This window comes from Lycium barbarum, chromosome 8, assembly GCF_019175385.1.
Source record: "Lycium barbarum isolate Lr01 chromosome 8, ASM1917538v2, whole genome shotgun sequence".
Lineage (NCBI taxonomy): Eukaryota > Viridiplantae > Streptophyta > Magnoliopsida > Solanales > Solanaceae > Lycium > Lycium barbarum.
The window spans coordinates 126,648,694-126,671,453 of NC_083344.1; the positions used below are offsets into that span (position 1 = coordinate 126,648,694).

Sequence of the window (22,760 nt, forward strand, 5' to 3'; positions counted from 1 at the left end):
ACACGGCGACTTCATATAAAGTTTTTGCAACTGTGGTACTTTGGTGCGACTTTATTTAGGAACATGATGTATGTCACACTTGAGGAATTTTTTTCATTACCTACAGGATTTAGGGATTGTAGATCCAGATTACCTACATGATGTATGTCACACTTTCTTGGCGCGATTGATGAAATGATTTCTAGCATGAAACAATAATGAAATGCTGGGCAGTAGTAAAAATGGATTTTTGGATATGAGGTTGCTTTTTCTTCAGTGTACTGTCGATCCATGTGGTCAGATGTTGAGCAGTCTTATTTACTAAGGCCTATTCGCTTTTGGTTAAGCCCACACAGTTTTTTTTTTTAAACTCAAAGTGACTCACACCATTTAAGAGGTATTGCTATACTTTATGTAACTTCTTAAGCTACAGGCACATTTTGTTCAATCTAAATGCAGTGGTTCCATCTGTTGATTATGGTGAAGACTATTTTTGATATTTCGATGTGATCTCCACAATTTCCTATTGTTTCAGCTGGAAATGGTATACTTTGAATAGAAGAAAATGAACTTACAAATATTTGATGCGTTTCATTTACCTCTTGTGTGTTACTATTTTTTATCAACTCTTGTGAAAATGACCAATAACTAAAAGAACATTTGTGACGGGCGTAAATCCTCCCAATAATCAATATCTTTAGGGTTCACAATGGATGGTACCACTGGTAAGTTCTAGCGTATAGTAGCTGTAATTGTAAAGGGTAGTCTAGTTGGTAACTCCAACCATATGGACCTAGCCCATTTCAAATTAACACACATTATAATGAAATATTATTGGACAGTAACAAGTTCATTATCTTGGAAATGAAGATCTTGTGATCTACTTATGTCACAGAGTAGGAAGAATTACAGTATTTTCCTCAGAACTCAGCTGATAAACAGTTTTCATTCATCACTATACCATATCTACATTTCACGGAACTTAAATACTATACATTGGATTGAAATTTCTACAAACAAAAATGAATGAAAGCACAGATAAACAGGATCAAAATCACACAACATAAAACAAAAAGCTATCCACATTTACTGAATAGGAATATTTACTAACTTTTTTATCTACCGTCAACTGATGTAAAGGACTCAGCAAATCCGGTAGGCCTTGCAGGGATACTACCTTTAGTGTCTTCAAGATCAATGCAACTCACGTCTTTTCCTTCCGATTCTTGCCAGCCTTTGACCATTTGATCGAGTGGAAGACTATAATCAATACCACAATCGTCGTCTGTATCTTCCTCAAGAGGCTTCCATTTCTCAACAAGCGGGGCAAGCACGTTCACAGCGTGGGACATATCGGGTCGTTGACCAGGCTCTCTTGCTGTGCAATGGCCAGCAAGTTCAGCAATGGTGTAGATGCTCTCGAATGTACTCTCCTGTTTCACATCCAAAGCCGGATCGATTGCTGCCATAAGTTTTTCTTTAGAGGATTTAATGTTCCAGAACCATGCAACTAAGTATTGGCTCTCATCAGGTCTATCGTCATCAAGTGCCATCCATCCAGTTAACAACTCCATTAGGACCACACCGAAACTAAAGACATCGACTTTTGTAGTGATTTTACCAGTAACTGCGTATCAAAACAGCAAGCAAAATGAGTTAGGCAAGCAGCAGATGGAAACGACAGAATCATCTATAACACTAAAATATAAGATTAAGCAAATTTTAGGTGTCTACAATAATAGTTATAACTTCTAAGTAGTCTTGAAGATATCGAAAACTTGAATATACTACTGAAATCATCGCATTATGATGTTAGAGATAACGCACATTATTTACTTAATTATATTCTCAAATCCATAGAACTTGATTTATCGACCCCAAAACAGACGACAACAACCAAACTAGCTGAGTTTTATGTAATGTATTCATTCCAAAGAGAACATCAAATGGCAAACAGAACATCGCGTTCTTCTTCAACAAAAAAGTTGTCATGTTAGGAATAAAAGAACAGGAAATGAAATGTTTACCTGCATATTCAGGTGCTAGATATCCAAAAGTTCCAGCTAGCCTGGTCACCACAGAGTTCTTTTCTCCATCAGGAGCAAGTTTCACAAGTCCAAAATCTGATACTTTTGCTCGAAAATCATCAGTCAGCAAGATATTTGAGGGCTTAAGATCTCTGTGTATGAAGCACTGATGAGCCAATGTATGTAGATACTCCAGTCCTCTAGCAACATCTAATGCAATATTCAGCCTCCTCTTCCAGGAAAGAGGCTCTAAGTTCAAGCTTTTCCATTGGAAAAGATGCTTACTAAGAGCACCTTGTGGCATGTGTTCGTAAACCAAAATTCGTTCATTGCCTTCAGCAGAATATCCCATTAGAGACACTAAATGCCTATGTCTGACTTTGGAAAGAACAGAAATTTCAGATCGAAATTCATCCAACGCTTTGCTACTAATTACTCCCGCCTCCATTCTTTTGACAGCTATTTTCGTCCCATCGTCTAATTCTCCTTTATAAACCACCCCAAAACCACCACGCCCCAGTTCATTTTGTGGGGCAAAGTTATCAGTTACATTCCTAAGTACTTGACCTGATATGACCAAATTTCCAGCTTCCATCACAGGGTATTTACCACTAGCAGAACCGCTTCCAGTCAGTATCGAAAGACTTCTTTTAGTTTCATCGGCTATTGCGATCTTGACCATGCGATCCGAATCAGAAGGATCTCTAGGATGAACCACAAGTGAAGTTGGACCTTTTTGCCTATCCATACTCCTTCTCCGGATACAAATGTATAACGGAATAGCAAGCGAAACTAAAAGTGCAAAACACACAATAGGAACCACAAAAATAACTACTAACTTTGACTTAGAAGAGCTTGATTTATTGGTCGAAGAATAGGGTGAATAAGGTGAATAAGATGAAGCACCAGGGGATGTAGTATTATTCGTTTGTGAAGGGCTTGCTCTAAGAGGACTAGAGTTCAATAGTGAATTTCCACTTAGAATAAGTTTCAACGGGGCAGTAAATTTTGGTAGAGGAAGGGAAATGTGGTTATTACTTAAATCAAGCAGAACCAGATGTTTCAAGCTAGTCCAACTCGACGGGACAGAACCAGAAATATTGTTAGATCCAAGATAAATATGAGTAAGAGAGTCTAGTTTTGCAATTGAAGGACTTAAGGTTCCAGACAGATTGGACTTTGGCAAGTTTATCACCATAACCTTTTGGTTAATATCACAGCTTAATCCCCACCACGGCCCGTCACAAGGGTTATCTCCTGACCATGATTCAACAAGTTTAGATGGATAGTTCAACTCATCAAGGAATTCTAAAAGTGCATTAACTTGAGGGTCACAAAGTGAACCAGTTTTGGTTTGACAAAAAGAGTTGGATTCAAAAGTAACATTTGTAGCCTTGAAATTTGGAATAGGACCCGTGAAATGATTATTATTCAAATCAAGATGGCCTAATGGCATATTTGCTAAAGATTCAGGAATTAAACCAACAAGATCATTGCTATTAACATTGAAATCCTGAAGATATGTCAAATTACCAATCTCCTTTGGAATTTTACCTGAAAAATGGTTCCCATGAAGCCAAAGAATTGTGAGTGATCTCATTCTTGAAATCACGTCAAGTGAACCACTCATTCCATCGCCAGACTGATCATTCAACCAAAGCATTTTCAGCTCAGAGTCCTTAAAACTACTCGGAATACTCCCCGAAAGCCGATTATTTGACAACAAAAGTACATCTAAAGAAGACATATTTCCAAGAAACTCAGGCAAAGAACCAACCAAATTGCAGTTCACCAAAGTCAGGTTAGTCAATTGAGCTGAATTTTGCAACTCATTAGGCAAAGACCAACCATTAGTAACATTCAAAGGATTATCATCCAATGCCAACACTTCTAAACTCACAAGTTCATTAAAGAAATCTGATGGAATACTATCAAACTTGTTGAAATCCAAGAAAGCATAGCGCAATTCAGATAAACCACTAAAAGATGGTAACTTTCCACTGAATTCATTCTTTTGCAACCCCAAATTAGTCAGTTTAGACAACTGATTAAATTTCTGTGGTAAAGGACCTTTTAAACCCAACCCCATAACTTGAATCTGTTGAATTCTGTTACCACTGCAAATTATATGAGGCCAAGAAGGAACACCACAAGGGTCATTACTATTTTCAGGCCAGTTTAAAAGCTCTGAATTTTCCAATCCTTTCTTGAATTCAATGATAATGGCTAAGTCATTGGGGTCTGTAGCACTGTAAGCAACTGAAAGAAGTGAAAGAAAGAGTGCTAGAACAAACCCCATTTGTTGAGTAGCCTCCATTGATGATGATGATTACACTAAGAACTACTGGACATGTATTGACAATATTAATCACATAATCAAGAATGTTAGTTAATTTGGTGTGGCAACTAATGACTGGCTGTTTTTGTTACAACCCCATGTTAGATTTTAGACAAGGAGAGGTGGGAAACATGGGTTTCAGATCACTACAACCAAACAAGAATGGAGAAATAAAGATAGAGAGAGTGTGTGATAATTGGAGTGAGAAGCTCTATACTATGGAGTTCAGTGTGGCATAATAAAACAATAATTATGTCTCAATTTCAAACAAGTTAGATATTCATAATTTACGTGAATCTATTTGACTGGAACGAAACTTAATAAAGAAGAAAATACTTTTAAACTTGTGGTGTTTAACGAGTCACATATATTTTGTGTGGTTATAAATCATTGCATAAAGATGAATTTTTCCAAATATAGAAAGGGGTCATTCTTTTTTACACAAACTAATAAGGAAATGAAACTGAGGGAGTAATAATTATGTCTCAGTCTCAAACTAGTTAGGTGTTGTTTGGTTGTTGGTTAGGAAGTAATTTATTCATGTATTAAAATCAGTATATCTTGTGCGGTAAGTAACATTTTAGTTGTTATATATAAAATCTAGCACATCAAGTACGATGTTTATTAGCTTACAATCCCGCATAACTAATCTCTATATTACTAATAGGTGTATAACTAACAATAACCAAATGACCCCTTAGGATCGATATTGTGTTCAGTATAATCAGAAGAGGAGGGAGAGTATTAGTTACAAGTTCGAATGAACTCACTAACTTTTATCACTATGTTTATATCAGAAAATTCATTAAATATTTATAAAAATTTAATTGCGAACCCTGTAGATATGACGATAACAAATTTTAATGACAAATTCAGAACCCGTAAACTCTAAATCTGGCTCCGTTTCAAAGTATAATTTAAAATATATAATTAATACAAGTGGTATGATTAATGAACATTAAAGAATTAAAGAAGAAAAATCTGGTTGTGAATATTTTGAAGCAAGTGATGAGTGATGACCATAAAAAGTGGATCTTCCATTAGGAGGTCTTTTATGCAAATATAAAATGAAGATAGTGAAGCTTGGAGGGAAAATTGTGCCCTGATTTTATGGGCATTATGAAGAAAGTGATATTGGCCTTAGCAAATGTAATGACAGGGACATCATTGTCTTTTTAGAAAAATGAATTTTATTTCATTATCTGTAACCACATGATTCAAGTCTTTTTATTTGCCTTCTTTAATGAAAAAGAATTTGGAATTGCTCGGCCTTCGCTTTCTGTGTAATAAAATTCACATTCACTGAAATTCATTTATTTCATTAAGTATGAAAATTAAAGGTAAGAAAAAGACGTGCAGGTTAAAAATAACTTATGAAATAAAATAAGGATCGAAATAATATAGTTGAAGAGTGGCTTTGCCAATAGTCGTGTGGTGATTGAGACAGATAATCAGCTAGTTCATCAAGCTCTTGTAGGAAACATTTCAAATAATTCTTATTTTGATTCTCTTGTTTGTGATTGTAAGATATTAATGAAAGGTTCTCAATTAGTGTCAAGTTTCTCTATTCAGAAAATCAACGAATCAAGCTACTCACGCTTTAGCTAGAGTTGCCGTTTTTATGCTTGATTCGATGGAATGGGAGTCTGTTCCACCATATTTTATTTCTGATATACTGACTTTTGATTATTAATAATTGAGAAGACATCTTATGTATATATATATATATATATATATCTAATTTGTGAAAGTAGTTTTCTTTTGTTTTGTTTCAATACATGTATTTTGGTTTGATTTACGAAACAACAATTCTATTTTCCAAATTAGATGCCACTAGTTTTCGGAAAAGCTATTTTTTTAATACAACAAATGCCATGCTGCTGTTTTTCTCGTATTAAATGAAATTACAAGCAAGTTTAACCATAAATTAGTTGTAATTAAGCCGATCAACGTGGATAGCACATTACCACCATACCTCGTCAGTGGTCAATAATTAAGAGACCACTTCCCAGCATGTGGCGACTGTTTTTGAAATTGTCTTTTCACGAAAATATAAACTTCACCCCCTCAATATCAGAGGAATATCACTTAGACCCCTAAAAAGATGTGTAGATGAATAGAATTAGTTCACTCCGAATTAGAGATCTCAAGTTTGAGTCTTGAGAATGGAGAAACTCTTTATGTGGAACGTTTCCACCTTTAGTTTACTCAACACAACACGAATCCGAACTAATCAAATCGATAGGTTACAGATATCGAATGATTATATAAAAAAATATTTTCTTTCTATTCACCCACCTTGGACTACTTGAGTTTTGTAAAACTTATATTATTTGTGATTTTTCACTCAATTTTTCATCTAACCGATGCTAATTACCACCAAAATTTCGTAAAGGAAAATAAGTTCAAGTATCCTATATTTTTTTCCTTAATTCTTTTTTTTTTAGATAAATTTATTAAAATACTACTCATATGTTAAGTTTCACAAGAAAACAGGAATGTAATTGCTTATTGGTTCTGGATTCTCGTTTTCTACGCTGTGATGCCTTTAAATTCTACCTCTTTTAACTTTTTCAAGAGAACAAATAATTATCTTATCATCTTTTATTTTATATGTGATGTTTAAAAATAGGATAACTTTTTAAGTTCAACAGGACAAACAGCGTTACGATTGAATCTTGTCTTTTACGTTTGAAGCATTTGATTTCCTGTCAATAAAACAAAAAATAAAATAAAAATTAACTAATTAAAAAAATTCCTTAGACTATCCATGTGATAATATATTGATCAATATAATCAATGCACGTTATTGGACATATTCGATCAATCATTCACCTCACAAACACTAGTGCTATAATGGACAATATTTATACCCTTTTATACATATACTGTACTTCATTACGACTTGTAAATCCCTTTTACAGTTAATTCTGGATTAAATTATATCATAATAATTGAAAAATAAAAAGAAACATTTTTTTAAATATATTTCTCCTATTTTTTATTGATAGGACCTGATGGTGCAAAGCACCCCAAAAAAGCAGACAAAATAAGGCCCCCACATATCTCACGTAGCATTACTTTTTGTTTGTTGCATGAGAGGGTTGCTTGAGTTTAAAGGGTCAAAAAGTTGAGGCCAATGTAGCACTTCTATATATTTTTTTTCTGTTTTCCTTAACTAAAAATGTTTAAGTTATTAATTATTTAATTGAAAGAAAAATTGTCTTAGTTAGATTGAGAAAAAGATTATTTTGTTTGCTTTTACTTTGTAAGACTTGTTTTTCTATTATTTAATAAAATATCCCTCCACTAAGAATACTTAGTGGTTGCTTAAAAAAAAAAAAAAGATTGTGTCTTTATCTAAAGTTTTAAGTGACACTTACATCGTTATTGGAAGGATCACTACTTTTCGCTTTTCTTAAAAAAAAGAAATTTTCATTGTATAAAGGACTGGGGAAAGGAAAGAGGAAAATAATAAAGTAATGTGAAAGATTTTCAACACTAAATTATATTAAAATTTCTATCTTTGTGCTCATGCATTAAAGACAATTAGTAAAACTTTTTTAAACCGTACACAATAAAAGTTAGATGTAACAGTCAAGAAAACAAGATTGCCTTAGACTAATTAGGGAAAATTAGACTAACTAGCCTTCCAAGAAATAAACGAAATGTTCTTTCATGAAGTTAGACATACATTTTAAAAATTAATTGCACATTACTTATATGTGTTTAATTCATTTTCCGCTTTTTCTTTCCCGCCCTTGTTCATGGGCTCACTTGTGATGCTCACCATGTAGGTGGGTCGAGGAGGACAAGTAAGCTTATAGGCTAACAAATTTTTGAGAAAAAAACAAAAAAAAAAAAAGGAGCATATGACACATGAAGCAAATCTTACATGGAACAAAGAAATGAAAGTGAAATGCCATATAAGACATAACACAATTATTTACAAAATACACTTTTTAGTTCAATGTGTTGCATAGCCCAAGCCCCAAGGGGCAAATCCATGAGGTTTATTGCGTAAAAAACGGAGAATAAATGTCACAAGTTTAGAGTGTGAAAAATATAATATTAGAATCGGACTCACGCGGGATGATTGTAGGCAAATCAAACTAAAAAGAAGAAGGACATACAAGCTTTCAAATAAAGGGTGCATATGACACCTTAGACAAAATTCATATTGTAAAGGGAAGAAAAGTGAAGTAAAATGCTACTATTTAAGATAGAATACAAGTTAATTAGGATGATACGCGAACTTACAAAAGCTCGATATGGTGTAGCTTAAAGAATAAATTTGTATCAAAATAAATAACACTGTGTGTTATCGACTAATTCGACTGTGACATCACCCTCTTAACCAATACTTCCTCCGTCCCATAATAAGTGTCATCTTAGTCAAATTTGTTTATCCCATAATAAGCGTCACCTTAGGAAATCAAGACATAAATTGACTAGTTTTTTCTAATTACCCTTAGACAATAAAGTAACATCTAAATGATGATTGAAAAGCCACATAGTAACTTGGTATGTTGGATTCTCAATGTCAAAAGGTTTACTTCTAGTGCATGCTCTAATCAAAAGGTAAAATTTATTTATTTTTATTATATAGGAGTAATTTGGTAAACTTCACATTGCATTATTGATTCTTAACATGTGTATTTTTGGCTAAAGTGACACTTATTATGGGACGGAGGGAGTAAGTTTTTAGTGGTTCATTCACCACTAACCTAAGCAAAAAAGAAATAGAGTGCCAGTCTGGTCAATACTTCAGGACTTTAATCATGAAAATATGCCAAAGCAAAAGTTTGCTCAATCTAAGAAAGTTGTTGTCAATCATAGCACATGAGGTAGATTCTTTGTAACAAGTACTAATATCGATGCTGTTATAAACTGCTTGTACATATTGTCCGCTTTGGCGTACCTCACGACTTTAAAACGCGTATACGAAGGGAGGAGGGCCACCAGGCACCATAGCTCGACTTGTATAAACTGTCCGCTTTGGAGACTTCAGGCTCCGCACGGTTTTCAAACGCGTATACGAAGGTAGGAGGGCCACCAGGCACCATAGCTCTACTTGTATAAACTGTCCGCTTTGGAGACTTCAGGCTCCGCACGGTTTTCAAACGCGTATTTCACTCCTCCTGACGAAGACCAAGATTCAGATGTCGGAGTCTTCGCATTCCAATCTTGAATATCATCTTCTCAAGAGTTGAAGTTGGCAAAGATTTAGTGAACAAATCTGCAGGATTGTCACTTGAACGGATTTGTTGCACATCAATATCACCATTCTTCTGGAGATCATGTGTGAAAAATAACTTTGGTGAAATGTGCTTCGTTCTATCTCCTTTTATGAAACCTCCTTTTAATTGAGTTATGCATGCAGCATTATCTTCATATAATACTGTGGGTATTTTTGTATCACACTTCAAACCACATCTTTCTCTGATGAAATGTATCACTGATCTCAACCACACACATTCTCTACTTGCTTCATGAATAGCGATTATCTTAGCATGATTTGAAGAAGTAGCAACAATGGACTGCTTGGTCGATCGCCATGATATAGCAGTACCTCCGTATGTAAACAGATAGCCCGTTTGAGATCGAGCTTTATGTGGATCAGATAAACAACCTGCAACTGCATAGCCAACAAGATCTGTACTACCTTTGTTAGTATAAAACAGACCCATATCGCTAGTTCCCTTCAGATATCGCAATATATGCTTAATCCCGTTCCAATGCCTCCGTGTAGGAGAAGAGCTATATCTTGCTAGCAAATTAACAGAAAATGCTATGTCAGGTCTTGTAGCATTAGCAAGATACATAAGTGCACCTATTGCACTAAGATATGGTACTTCAGGACCAAGTAGCTCTTCGTTTTTTTCCTGAGGTCGGAACGGATCTTTGCTCACTTCAAGTGAGCGTACAACCATAGGAGTACTTAAAGGATGCGAATTGTCCATGTAAAACCGATTTAGAACTTTCTCAGTATAGGCAGATTGATGGATAAAGATCCCTTTTGCGAAATGTTCAATTTGCAGACCAAGACAGAGTTTTGTCTGTCCGAGATCTTTCATCTCAAATTCTTTCTTCAAATATTCAATCGCCTTTTGGAGCTCTTCTGGAGTTCCAATGAGGTTTATGTCATCAACATAAACAGCAAGTATAATGAACCCTGATTTTGTTTTCTTAATAAAAACACATGGACAAATGACATCATTTATATATCCTTCATTTATCAAGTACTCACTTAGGCGATTATACCACATACACCCTGATTATTTTAAATCATATAATGATCTTTGTAATCTGATTGAATAAATTTCCCGAGACTTTAAACCAAATGCTTCAGGCATTTTATATCCTTCAGGAATTTTCATATAAATTTCATCAAGTAAGCCACATAGGCCGTGACAGCATCCATCAGTATAAATAATGTGACATCTTCTGTTGTTTGGACTGCTGTCCCTAATGTTTACCAAAATGCATCATTTTACTTGGTAATTATTCTACGTCAACATGCTTTAAGAGACGTAGAAATCAAATCCTCACAACCTTATACAATATTGCGCGCTATATTGTATATTGTCGACAAGATATCATATTGTATCGGTTCGCAATTCGACATAACTTACTGAGATCTCATCACTTCATTATTTTCAGGTACCTGAACCTCCCATAAGGTTTATGAAGTATTATGTCGTAGCTCTTCAAGAGCACATTGTCTCCTTATTATGATCATTTGCTCCTCCTTTTTTCAAGGATTATTATATTTGGAACCGATTGGTCTACCATGCTCCATGCACGCTATAGACTTTGTCCTTCAGGGACATTAAGAGCATTATGCAGATGAAATATGAAATAGTTGGGTCAGCAAATGCTTCCAGCATTTGACTTGAATTATCTGAGGATCATACTGATGATAATTCACAACAAATTTCTTAGCTGCTTATTCTCTCCCCCTTATTTTAGTGACATATGTCCCCATTTTCTTTGGGAAAATCCATCTGTGTGCATCATGGTATATCCAGTAATCATGTACCGCACATCAAATGCTAAAAGATGAAAATATCTAGTTCCTGACCCTGAACCAAATATGAGGGGAGAATTTATCAAAATTTATTGATCTGAAGCATACAAGTGTTGTTGTATGCAATATATCATATCTCAGACCAACATCTGAAACTCTGTTCTCATAAGCAATGGTTTAGCTGTATTATGGAGGCATCCAATGCCAAACCAACTTAGATATAAACCAGCATTATCAAGATGATTGTCTTGATTACATATTTTGAAAATTGTGCTTCCAACTCAATTATTTTGAGCAAGCAACTTTGTAAATGTCAAACTGCCAGTTGACAATAAACATACACGTGACTGTCTTAAATAGATGCACCTATTTAAGACATCACATTGCAGGTGAAGGGGCCCACATTCACCTTTTATATTTTTCAGAATTTTGGGGATTCAGTCCCAACATTAGCTGGTGTAATCAACTTATCATGAGAACAAGCAACACAAACAAATTCTTGAAGAATCTTCTAGTTCTTCAATATGTTTTTTTAATACTCAATTAGCACATCAGATTTAAATCAGGACGATAAAAATGGTCTTGTCAACTGATAAAATTATCTGTACACGTAAACTTCAAGTTTACTATGACGAGTGCTATTTCTTTTAATAAACTTCTGGTTTACTATTGCATGAAATTCTATGTCAAAACTTCTGGTTTATTGTGACATGCGATCTCATCATGCTCAGGTAACGCTTTACACACGTGACCCTACCCGTAATAAGTTGGAGATATTCAATCTTCCAATCATCTATAGTCTCAATATGATGACCATTTTTCTTGCTAGTAAACTTCAGGTTTACTATAATTTATTTTCCGATCGAAATAATTATGATCTGAGATGAATGGTACTATCATATATAAGCTCTTCGAGAGACATCAATTTGTTCACCATAATCATATATTATTTGGACACTGCTAGTGTCATGATACTTGTAAATAAATAATTAGCTCTTCTGGAGCCTTTGATCGTTAATTTCTATTACCAAATATTTCTTAAATACTTCTGGTATCATGAAAGCAAATTTCGACACTACTGGTGTCACGAAATAAACATTGAATTCTAAACTTCAATATTTCAAACATCTCATTCAGGGAGATTCATCATTAACTGAGTATTTTGTATCTAAGCTCAAACACATAATAATCAAATCCTTCATAAAGAAATACATTAATTGTTATTTCCTTCAAGGAAATCAATAACAACTAACCATAATATATTAATGTGGTTATAGGAGAAAGCATTCTACTCTACTTCCTTTTGCCTTAGAAATATATTTCGACGTACGACAGGTACATGTAGCAATGTCTGAATTTCATACCACCAGAATATAACATCTACATTCCTTGTATTTTATCTCTCCAGGAGATAAGTTGTGGTATTTATTCATTCACTTCGGGAAATGAAACCTGATTATTTAAATATGCTTGAAATACGACGCTTATCAATAGCTCGTTATTTTGCTCAAACACAAGATTACATTGCTTTAGAGTATTTCTCATATATTTTGGTAATTCTTTCTGCTTCAGGAGTAAAGTTTCAGAGTTTTACTGCTTCGGGAGTAAATTTTCAAGTTTTACCACTTCGGGAGTAAAGTTTAAAGGTTGACTAATTCAGGAGTAAATTTCTGAATTCTACTACTGTCACGACCCAACCCCGTAGGCCGTGACTAGTGCCCGATCTGGGCACCCGAACCCATCTATCAAATATTATCTCAAATTCTATCAACTCATTCTAGTATATGGCGGAAGCCGACAAGGCTTTATTTCAGATTTAGGTAATTTCCAGAAAAATTTCGGCAGAGTTTCCTTTGTTTTACGGACTATCCAATATACCCTGCACGCAGAAAATACCAACAAAAGCCACACAGGGCTAACCAAGCAATACATAAACATATGCGGACCGGCCGCCTCGGCGTATAGGATCGCCCAAACAACATATGCGGACCGGCCGCCTCGGCGTATGGGATCGCCCAAACGACATGTACATACATCCATACAGAAAGACCCTAACCCACAAACACGTCCACAGACCTCTAAACAGACCGACAGAATCATATGGCGGGACAGGGCCCCGCCGTGCCCCTGAACAAATACATATATACATAGCGAACAAATGTATACCAAAATGTGTGCTCTGAAATGAGAAGAGCACTCCAAACAGCAGAAGAGGATGTCCTAAATGGGTAGATCACCAAACTGTGCGTCTGTACCTGCGGGCATGAAACGCAGCCCCCCGAAGAAAGGGGGTCAGTACGAAATATGTACTGAGTATGCAAAGCAGAATATACAGAAAGCAAATCTGAGACATAAGCGAAATGGAAGTACCAAACATAAGTGCAAATCCAACATATCAAAATTTGCTTACTTTCAAAAATATGTAAGTAATGCATAGGGTACAGAAGAATATGGTCGCCCACCCGTCGATGGCGCCATAACACAGCATAACACCAGAAAGTTTCAAATCTCCGTATCCCCGTCACATATCACATCACAACATACCGCCATACACAGCATAACACCAAATATATGTGGAACCCGACCCTCATTAGCGAGTAGCTCGGAGAACCATAACACAGCATAACTCCGGAGTATATCAAAATGCGCACGATAACAGAACCGGCCCGGGAACCGGCGAAAGATATAACAAAACGCACGAGCAGAGTCATGAGTAACCATATGCATAAAATCATTATCATAGACTCAAATATAAGTAAATGACCATACTTGAAATTTGAAATGATAATCATACCAAATTCTTTCAAAAGTCGTCCGAATTACATAAAGGAAAGTCGCGGGACCCACGGACGGGTATTTTCCCGAGTCGGGCCCACTTATGGAAAACATACTCATTATAGGCCATGCAAACTCATACGAAAATATCAAAACAATCCGAGCCTTTATGTGAAATATATGGCATTCAAAAATTACGAAATTCTTTAAAGTGAAAACCTTTTTGTGCAAAGTTCGGAAAGCGATTATTTCAAATACATAAAGGTTCATATTTCATCAAATTATACATAAGAGTGCCAAGGAACATATACGGATCATAACATGCTCGGATTTAGAATCATAGGATTTCCCTAAAGGCTCGTAATCTAGCCTATCCAAAACTAAGGCATGCCAAAAGAAGGAAGGTTGGAGCTTTACATACCTCGTACGCACTCCAAGATAACCAATCTAAAGTAAATCCCAATCTACGCCTCGGGCTCCCCAAGGTCTACAAATATGCCAACGAATATCCAATATTAAACATAGGCACTTAAGCCATTCATTCCAAACTAACATTAAATTCTACAGAAAATTCGGCAGCATTTCCCCTGTAAATATGCCAACCCGAGAATTTAACTCGCTCAAAATCAACAACAACAACCACAATAACCAACCTAGCAACTCCAATAACCAATCTGAAAGACAATATTACATTAATACTCTCTTTTTCATCATTCGACAACTTTTCAAATATTCAATTCAACGGCTTACCTTCAAGCCAACATCAACGCCTATACATTCAACTACTAACCCAAACCCATACTAACAACATTCAAGAACATTCTAAGTAATTCACATAATATTTCCAACGATCCAACAATTTCTCCAAATTGGGCCGAAAACAGCCCCAAAAACCGAGAGCAGCCCCTTTACCACATTCCTCATTTTTAAGTCATGATTTGTATCAACAATCCACACTATAACGATATAATTCTCATAAATATAAAGATTGCATTAATTTCACAAAATTCTCCAAATCAGTCCGCAACATTCACCATATCAATTTGGGACATTAAACTCTCATTTCCAAACTAGAATTCATAACGACGACAACTAAAACACTAAGCGATATTGATTCATCCTTTGCCAAACATTGGGGCTATACACGGCCACACTACACACATATACGTATATTGATGATTTTTATTCTCTTCTCCACTCTACAACAATCAAACATGCTACAAAAATTTTATTCATTAACCCAATCACACACCCATTTACACGGCTAGCTCCCCAAGCACACAACCCACTTCCAACATACAATATTTCACCAATTTCATCCATATTAACATACCAAAATATGCATAAAAAATTTATAACCCATAAAACAATAGAAATTCTTACCTTTGTTCTCTACTCCACAAGAAAGTTAGGGTTTGCGATTTACAAAAATGGATGGTTTGATCGCTCCAATAATGCTTCCACGCTACTTAGGGACCTCCAAATAGTGGGTTAACACCAAGGAATTATTTTTGGGAAGGCTAGAAATGGGGTTGGATTTTTCTCCTCTTGGCCGTGAACAGTGGCGCGTGAACAGTGCCGGCGTGAATAGTAGCGGCATGAACAGTGCGCGTGAACAGTGGCGGCGCCGTGAACAGTGGCGCCGCCGTGAATAGTGCCGCCGGGAACTTCTCTCTCTCTAAGCTTGAGAGCTCCTCTCTCTATCTCTAAGTTTCTCAAGTTTGAAAGATGATAAATGAGTTCCTTAGTCATCAATTTGACTTAAATATCATGCCTACTAATTGGACACATGTCCCACTCATGGCTTGAGCCAATAAAATTTGGCCACATGTCTTGATGGGGCCCACACGACCACTAGTGCCTAATTAGTGAATAATTAATTTTTTTAATCCCCACTTAATAATCTAATCATGGTTAATTAATCCCTAATCTCCATTAATATTTATACACTAAGTAAAATTTATAAGCAATTCTTGTTCTAATAGAAATCGGAAATTAAAGATTTCTACTTCGTGTCCGAAAATGATCCCGTCTTTAACTTGAGTCGATTCTTTTGCGAATAACTCGACGTATAAAATTACGGGATATAACATCCTCCCCCCCTTAAGAACATTCGTCCTCGAATGTTAGATTAATTCCACGGGTCTCACTAACAATTCGGGGGAGTTTCTTTTATAGCCACACATACACGTCTTTCACAAATCAACATAGTCAAACAAAGGATTTGGATTATCTGTAGGTACCGGAAATAGGTGAGGATACTTTTTCTTCATCTGCTCCTCAGCTTCCTAGGTCATTTCTTTTACAAAGCGTCTTCAATCATCTGTTCAAACTCATTCCAATTCTGGAGCAGCGTTGCTCTTTGTTCTTTTTCACTAATCTAATCCGTCTCAGCCCACGCGACCTTTATCACGTAATTTAAGGCAAATCGGGGTCTTACATATTTTCAAAACGTTCTCGTAGCGGGTCTCACCCCGATCTAGAGAGAATTCTTTTACTTTTCTGACTATATAGTCACCGTGTCGCCCCTTATAAATCCTCAATATTTTTCTCCTCATGCATATACATATATAATTTTAAACAGCCCACAAATTTAAGTTTTCATCCACAATTCCTATCTCCAATTAGTCAATGAAGACTGATAAAATATTACTGTAAGGCATTCTCCAACCACCAGCAAAAGAACATTAAAATCCGACGAACATCGCGAAATCCTTTGGTACTTAATTCACATAATTACCTCCATATTTATACATATATATATATATATTTCTTTTGAGTCGTAAGCGAACCATTCAATTCCCAACTGCCTGTTATACATTTAGTATTCTTCAAATGAATCGAAACTTAATCGTTGGACATTTTTGCCCTTCAACATAGGCTTTTCTGAAGCAAAAATGTGGTTGGAACATATTCTGATCCATTTAAACAAATTACGAATTTGCTACTCATATATACTTTATCGGAATAAAATTTCCCAATCAAGGATAATGCTTCTTACGAATGCCATGGAGGGCATCTCTTAAACTTTAATCCCACATAATGGATTTACCCTATCGGTATCGACTTTCAAAACATGGTAAGAACTTATATCTCATTTTCTCTCTTTATATTTCTGGCAAAATTTGGGCAGAGGTTCCTCTGTATTTCTTACTATTCCAAAACCGGTACACAGGAAATACCAACCAGGCCTCATAGGGCCAACACATATACGTATACATATATCACATCATGTCGTCTCATAGCCACACGGGGCTAAGATTTGCAAATAAAAGTATACAGATGTCGAGGCTTACCTCACATGCCCAACTCAAACGGCACCGGTGACATCTTCCTGTTTATTTTTCTTTTCAATCTTCAACTTTATATTTCCATCATACTTCAAATAGTTTTCCCGATATACATCTTTCATACCATCTCTTACCTGTGTACGGTATAGCTTCCAACATCATCGGTCACTTTCTTACGTCGATACCGTCCTCCAGCTGAAATTAAAGGTTAGTAGAAAAAGAGATTCATTTCCTACGGCTGGCTCTATCGCACGATCTAAGATTCAAAGAAAGGAAACACCCTAAATGTCCTGTAGCCTCCTGTTTATAGATGTGGTGCACAACACACCGATAAACAAGACTCTACGAGACACGGTCTGTAGACATCCCAAGGACAAACTGCTCTGATACCACTTCTGTCACGACCCAACCCCGTAGGCCGTGACTAGTGCCCGATCTGGGCACCCGAACCCATCTATCAAATATTATCTCAAATTCTATCAACTCATTCTAGTATATGGCGGAAGCCGACAAGGCTTTATTTCAGATTTAGGTAATTTCCAGAAAAATTTCGGCAGAGTTTCCTTTGTTTTACGGACTATCCAATATACCCTGCACGCAGAAAATACCAACAAAAGCCACACAGGGCTAACCAAGCAATACATAAACATATGCGGACCGGCCGCCTCGGCGTATAGGATCGCCCAAACAACATATGCGGACCGGCCGCCTCGGCGTATGGGATCGCCCAAACGACATGTACATACATCCATACAGAAAGACCCTAACCCACAAACACGTCCACAGACCTCTAAACAGACCGACAGAATCATATGGCGGGACAGGGCCCCGCCGTGCCCCTGAACAAATACATATATACATAGCGAACAAATGTATACCAAAATGTGTGCTCTGAAATGAGAAGAGCACTCCAAACAGCAGAAGAGGATGTCCTAAATGGGTAGATCACCAAACTGTGCGTCTGTACCTGCGGGCATGAAACGCAGCCCCCCGAAGAAAGGGGGTCAGTACGAAATATGTACTGAGTATGCAAAGCAGAATATACAGAAAGCAAATCTGAGACATAAGCGAAATGGAAGTACCAAACATAAGTGCAAATCCAACATATCAAAATTTGCTTACTTTCAAAAATATGTAAGTAATGCATAGGGTACAGAAGAATATGGTCGCCCACCCGTCGATGGCGCCATAACACAGCATAACACCAGAAAGTTTCAAATCTCCGTATCCCCGTCACATATCACATCACAACATACCGCCATACACAGCATAACACCAAATATATGTGGAACCCGACCCTCATTAGCGAGTAGCTCGGAGAACCATAACACAGCATAACTCCGGAGTATATCAAAATGCGCACGATAACAGAACCGGCCCGGGAACCGGCGAAAGATATAACAAAACGCACGAGCAGAGTCATGAGTAACCATATGCATAAAATCATTATCATAGACTCAAATATAAGTAAATGACCATACTTGAAATTTGAAATGATAATCATACCAAATTCTTTCAAAAGTCGTCCGAATTACATAAAGGAAAGTCGCGGGACCCACGGACGGGTATTTTCCCGAGTCGGGCCCACTTATGGAAAACATACTCATTATAGGCCATGCAAACTCATACGAAAATATCAAAACAATCCGAGCCTTTATGTGAAATATATGGCATTCAAAAATTACGAAATTCTTTAAAGTGAAAACCTTTTTGTGCAAAGTTCGGAAAGCGATTATTTCAAATACATAAAGGTTCATATTTCATCAAATTATACATAAGAGTGCCAAGGAACATATACGGATCATAACATGCTCGGATTTAGAATCATAGGATTTCCCTAAAGGCTCGTAATCTAGCCTATCCAAAACTAAGGCATGCCAAAAGAAGGAAGGTTGGAGCTTTACATACCTCGTACGCACTCCAAGATAACCAATCTAAAGTAAATCCCAATCTACGCCTCGGGCTCCCCAAGGTCTACAAATATGCCAACGAATATCCAATATTAAACATAGGCACTTAAGCCATTCATTCCAAACTAACATTAAATTCTACAGAAAATTCGGCAGCATTTCCCCTGTAAATATGCCAACCCGAGAATTTAACTCGCTCAAAATCAACAACAACAACCACAATAACCAACCTAGCAACTCCAATAACCAATCTGAAAGACAATATTACATTAATACTCTCTTTTTCATCATTCGACAACTTTTCAAATATTCAATTCAACGGCTTACCTTCAAGCCAACATCAACGCCTATACATTCAACTACTAACCCAAACCCATACTAACAACATTCAAGAACATTCTAAGTAATTCACATAATATTTCCAACGATCCAACAATTTCTCCAAATTGGGCCGAAAACAGCCCCAAAAACCGAGAGCAGCCCCTTTACCACATTCCTCATTTTTAAGTCATGATTTGTATCAACAATCCACACTATAACGATATAATTCTCATAAATATAAAGATTGCATTAATTTCACAAAATTCTCCAAATCAGTCCGCAACATTCACCATATCAATTTGGGACATTAAACTCTCATTTCCAAACTAGAATTCATAACGACGACAACTAAAACACTAAGCGATATTGATTCATCCTTTGCCAAACATTGGGGCTATACACGGCCACACTACACACATATACGTATATTGATGATTTTTATTCTCTTCTCCACTCTACAACAATCAAACATGCTACAAAAATTTTATTCATTAACCCAATCACACACCCATTTACACGGCTAGCTCCCCAAGCACACAACCCACTTCCAACATACAATATTTCACCAATTTCATCCATATTAACATACCAAAATATGCATAAAAAATTTATAACCCATAAAACAATAGAAATTCTTACCTTTGTTCTCTACTCCACAAGAAAGTTAGGGTTTGCGATTTACAAAAATGGATGGTTTGATCGCTCCAATAATGCTTCCACGCTACTTAGGGACCTCCAAATAGTGGGTTAACACCAAGGAATTATTTTTGGGAAGGCTAGAAATGGGGTTGGATTTTTCTCCTCTTGGCCGTGAACAGTGGCGCGTGAACAGTGCCTGCGTGAATAGTAGCGGCATGAACAGTGCGCGTGAACAGTGGCGGCGCCGTGAACAGTGGCGCCGCCGTGAATAGTGCCGCCGGGAACTTCTCTCTCTCTAAGCTTGAGAGCTCCTCTCTCTATCTCTAAGTTTCTCAAGTTTGAAAGATGATAAATGAGTTCCTTAGTCATCAATTTGACTTAAATATCATGCCTACTAATTGGACACATGTCCCACTCATGGCTTGAGCCAATAAAATTTGGCCACATGTCTTGATGGGGCCCACACGACCACTAGTGCTTAATTAGTGAATAATTAATTTTTTTAATCCCCACTTAATAATCTAATCATGGTTAATTAATCCCTAATCTCCATTAATATTTATACACTAAGTAAAATTTATAAGCAATTCTTGTTCTAATAGAAATCGGAAATTAAAGATTTCTACTTCGTGTCCGAAAATGATCCCGTCTTTAACTTGAGTCGATTCTTTTGCGAATAACTCGACGTATAAAATTACGGGATATAACATCCTCCCCCCCTTAAGAACATTCGTCCTCGAATGTTAGATTAATTCCACGGGTCTCACTAACAATTCGGGGGAGTTTCTTTTATAGCCACACATACACGTCTTTCACAAATCAACATAGTCAAACAAAGGATTTGGATTATCTGTAGGTACCGGAAATAGGTGAGGATACTTTTTCTTCATCTGCTCCTCAGCTTCCTAGGTCATTTCTTTTACAAAGCGTCTTCAATCATCTGTTCAAACTCATTCCAATTCTGGAGCAGCGTTGCTCTTTGTTCTTTTTCACTAATCTAATCCGTCTCAGCCCACGCGACCTTTATCACGTAATTTAAGGCAAATCGGGGTCTTACATATTTTCAAAACGTTCTCGTAGCGGGTCTCACCCCGATCTAGAGAGAATTCTTTTACTTTTCTGACTATATAGTCACCGTGTCGCCCCTTATAAATCCTCAATATTTTTCTCCTCATGCATATACATATATAATTTTAAACAGCCCACAAATTTAAGTTTTCATCCACAATTCCTATCTCCAATTAGTCAATGAAGACTGATAAAATATTACTGTAAGGCATTCTCCAACCACCAGCAAAAGAACATTAAAATCCGACGAACATCGCGAAATCCTTTGGTACTTAATTCACATAATTACCTCCATATTTATACATATATATATATATATTTCTTTTGAGTCGTAAGCGAACCATTCAATTCCCAACTGCCTGTTATACATTTAGTATTCTTCAAATGAATCGAAACTTAATCGTTGGACATTTTTGCCCTTCAACATAGGCTTTTCTGAAGCAAAAATGTGGTTGGAACATATTCTGATCCATTTAAACAAATTACGAATTTGCTACTCATATATACTTTATCGGAATAAAATTTCCCAATCAAGGATAATGCTTCTTACGAATGCCATGGAGGGCATCTCTTAAACTTTAATCCCACATAATGGATTTACCCTATCGGTATCGACTTTCAAAACATGGTAAGAACTTATATCTCATTTTCTCTCTTTATATTTCTGGCAAAATTTGGGCAGAGGTTCCTCTGTATTTCTTACTATTCCAAAACCGGTACACAGGAAATACCAACCAGGCCTCATAGGGCCAACACATATACGTATACATATATCACATCATGTCGTCTCATAGCCACACGGGGCTAAGATTTGCAAATAAAAGTATACAGATGTCGAGGCTTACCTCACATGCCCAACTCAAACGGCACCGGTGACATCTTCCTGTTTATTTTTCTTTTCAATCTTCAACTTTATATTTCCATCATACTTCAAATAGTTTTCCCGATATACATCTTTCATACCATCTCTTACCTGTGTACGGTATAGCTTCCAACATCATCGGTCACTTTCTTACGTCGATACCGTCCTCCAGCTGAAATTAAAGGTTAGTAGAAAAAGAGATTCATTTCCTACGGCTGGCTCTATCGCACGATCTAAGATTCAAAGAAAGGAAACACCCTAAATGTCCTGTAGCCTCCTGTTTATAGATGTGGTGCACAACACACCGATAAACAAGACTCTACGAGACACGGTCTGTAGACATCCCAAGGACAAACTGCTCTGATACCACTTCTGTCACGACCCAACCCCGTAGGCCGTGACTAGTGCCCGATCTGGGCACCCGAACCCATCTATCAAATATTATCTCAAATTCTATCAACTCATTCTAGTATATGGCGGAAGCCGACAAGGCTTTATTTCAGATTTAGGTAATTTCCAGA

General features: G+C 36.5%; 1 protein-coding gene and 1 long non-coding RNA gene across 2 annotated transcripts; both read right to left on the bottom strand.

The window, feature by feature from the left end:
* Positions 1-916: 916 nt before the first annotated feature.
* On the bottom strand, positions 917-4,561 carry LOC132607224 (receptor-like kinase TMK3). Its single transcript, XM_060321100.1, has 2 exons — positions 2,007-4,561; positions 917-1,606 (listed from the first exon to the last, which is right to left on the bottom strand). Exons 1-2 carry the CDS (start codon positions 4,321-4,323, stop codon positions 1,095-1,097), a joined length of 2,829 nt encoding a protein of 942 aa, XP_060177083.1. The 5' UTR covers positions 4,324-4,561; the 3' UTR covers positions 917-1,094.
* An 8,500-nt stretch (positions 4,562-13,061) lies between these two features.
* Positions 13,062-20,497, bottom strand: LOC132607225 (uncharacterized). The gene is made up of 3 exons (XR_009570223.1): positions 20,310-20,497; positions 15,533-19,413; positions 13,062-14,636 (listed from the first exon to the last, which is right to left on the bottom strand). It is a non-coding gene; the product is annotated as an uncharacterized LOC132607225 (long non-coding RNA).
* Positions 20,498-22,760: the final 2,263 nt, after the last annotated feature.

Coding starts and splice junctions, on each gene's coding strand:
- LOC132607224 (XM_060321100.1), bottom strand. CDS start 4,323: ATGGAGGCTACTCAACAAATGGGGTTTGTTCTAGCACTCTTTCTTTCA. Junction 1,607..2,006: donor TCTAGCACCTGAATATGCAG/GTAAACATTTCA, acceptor TTTGATACGCAG/TTACTGGTAAAATCACTACA.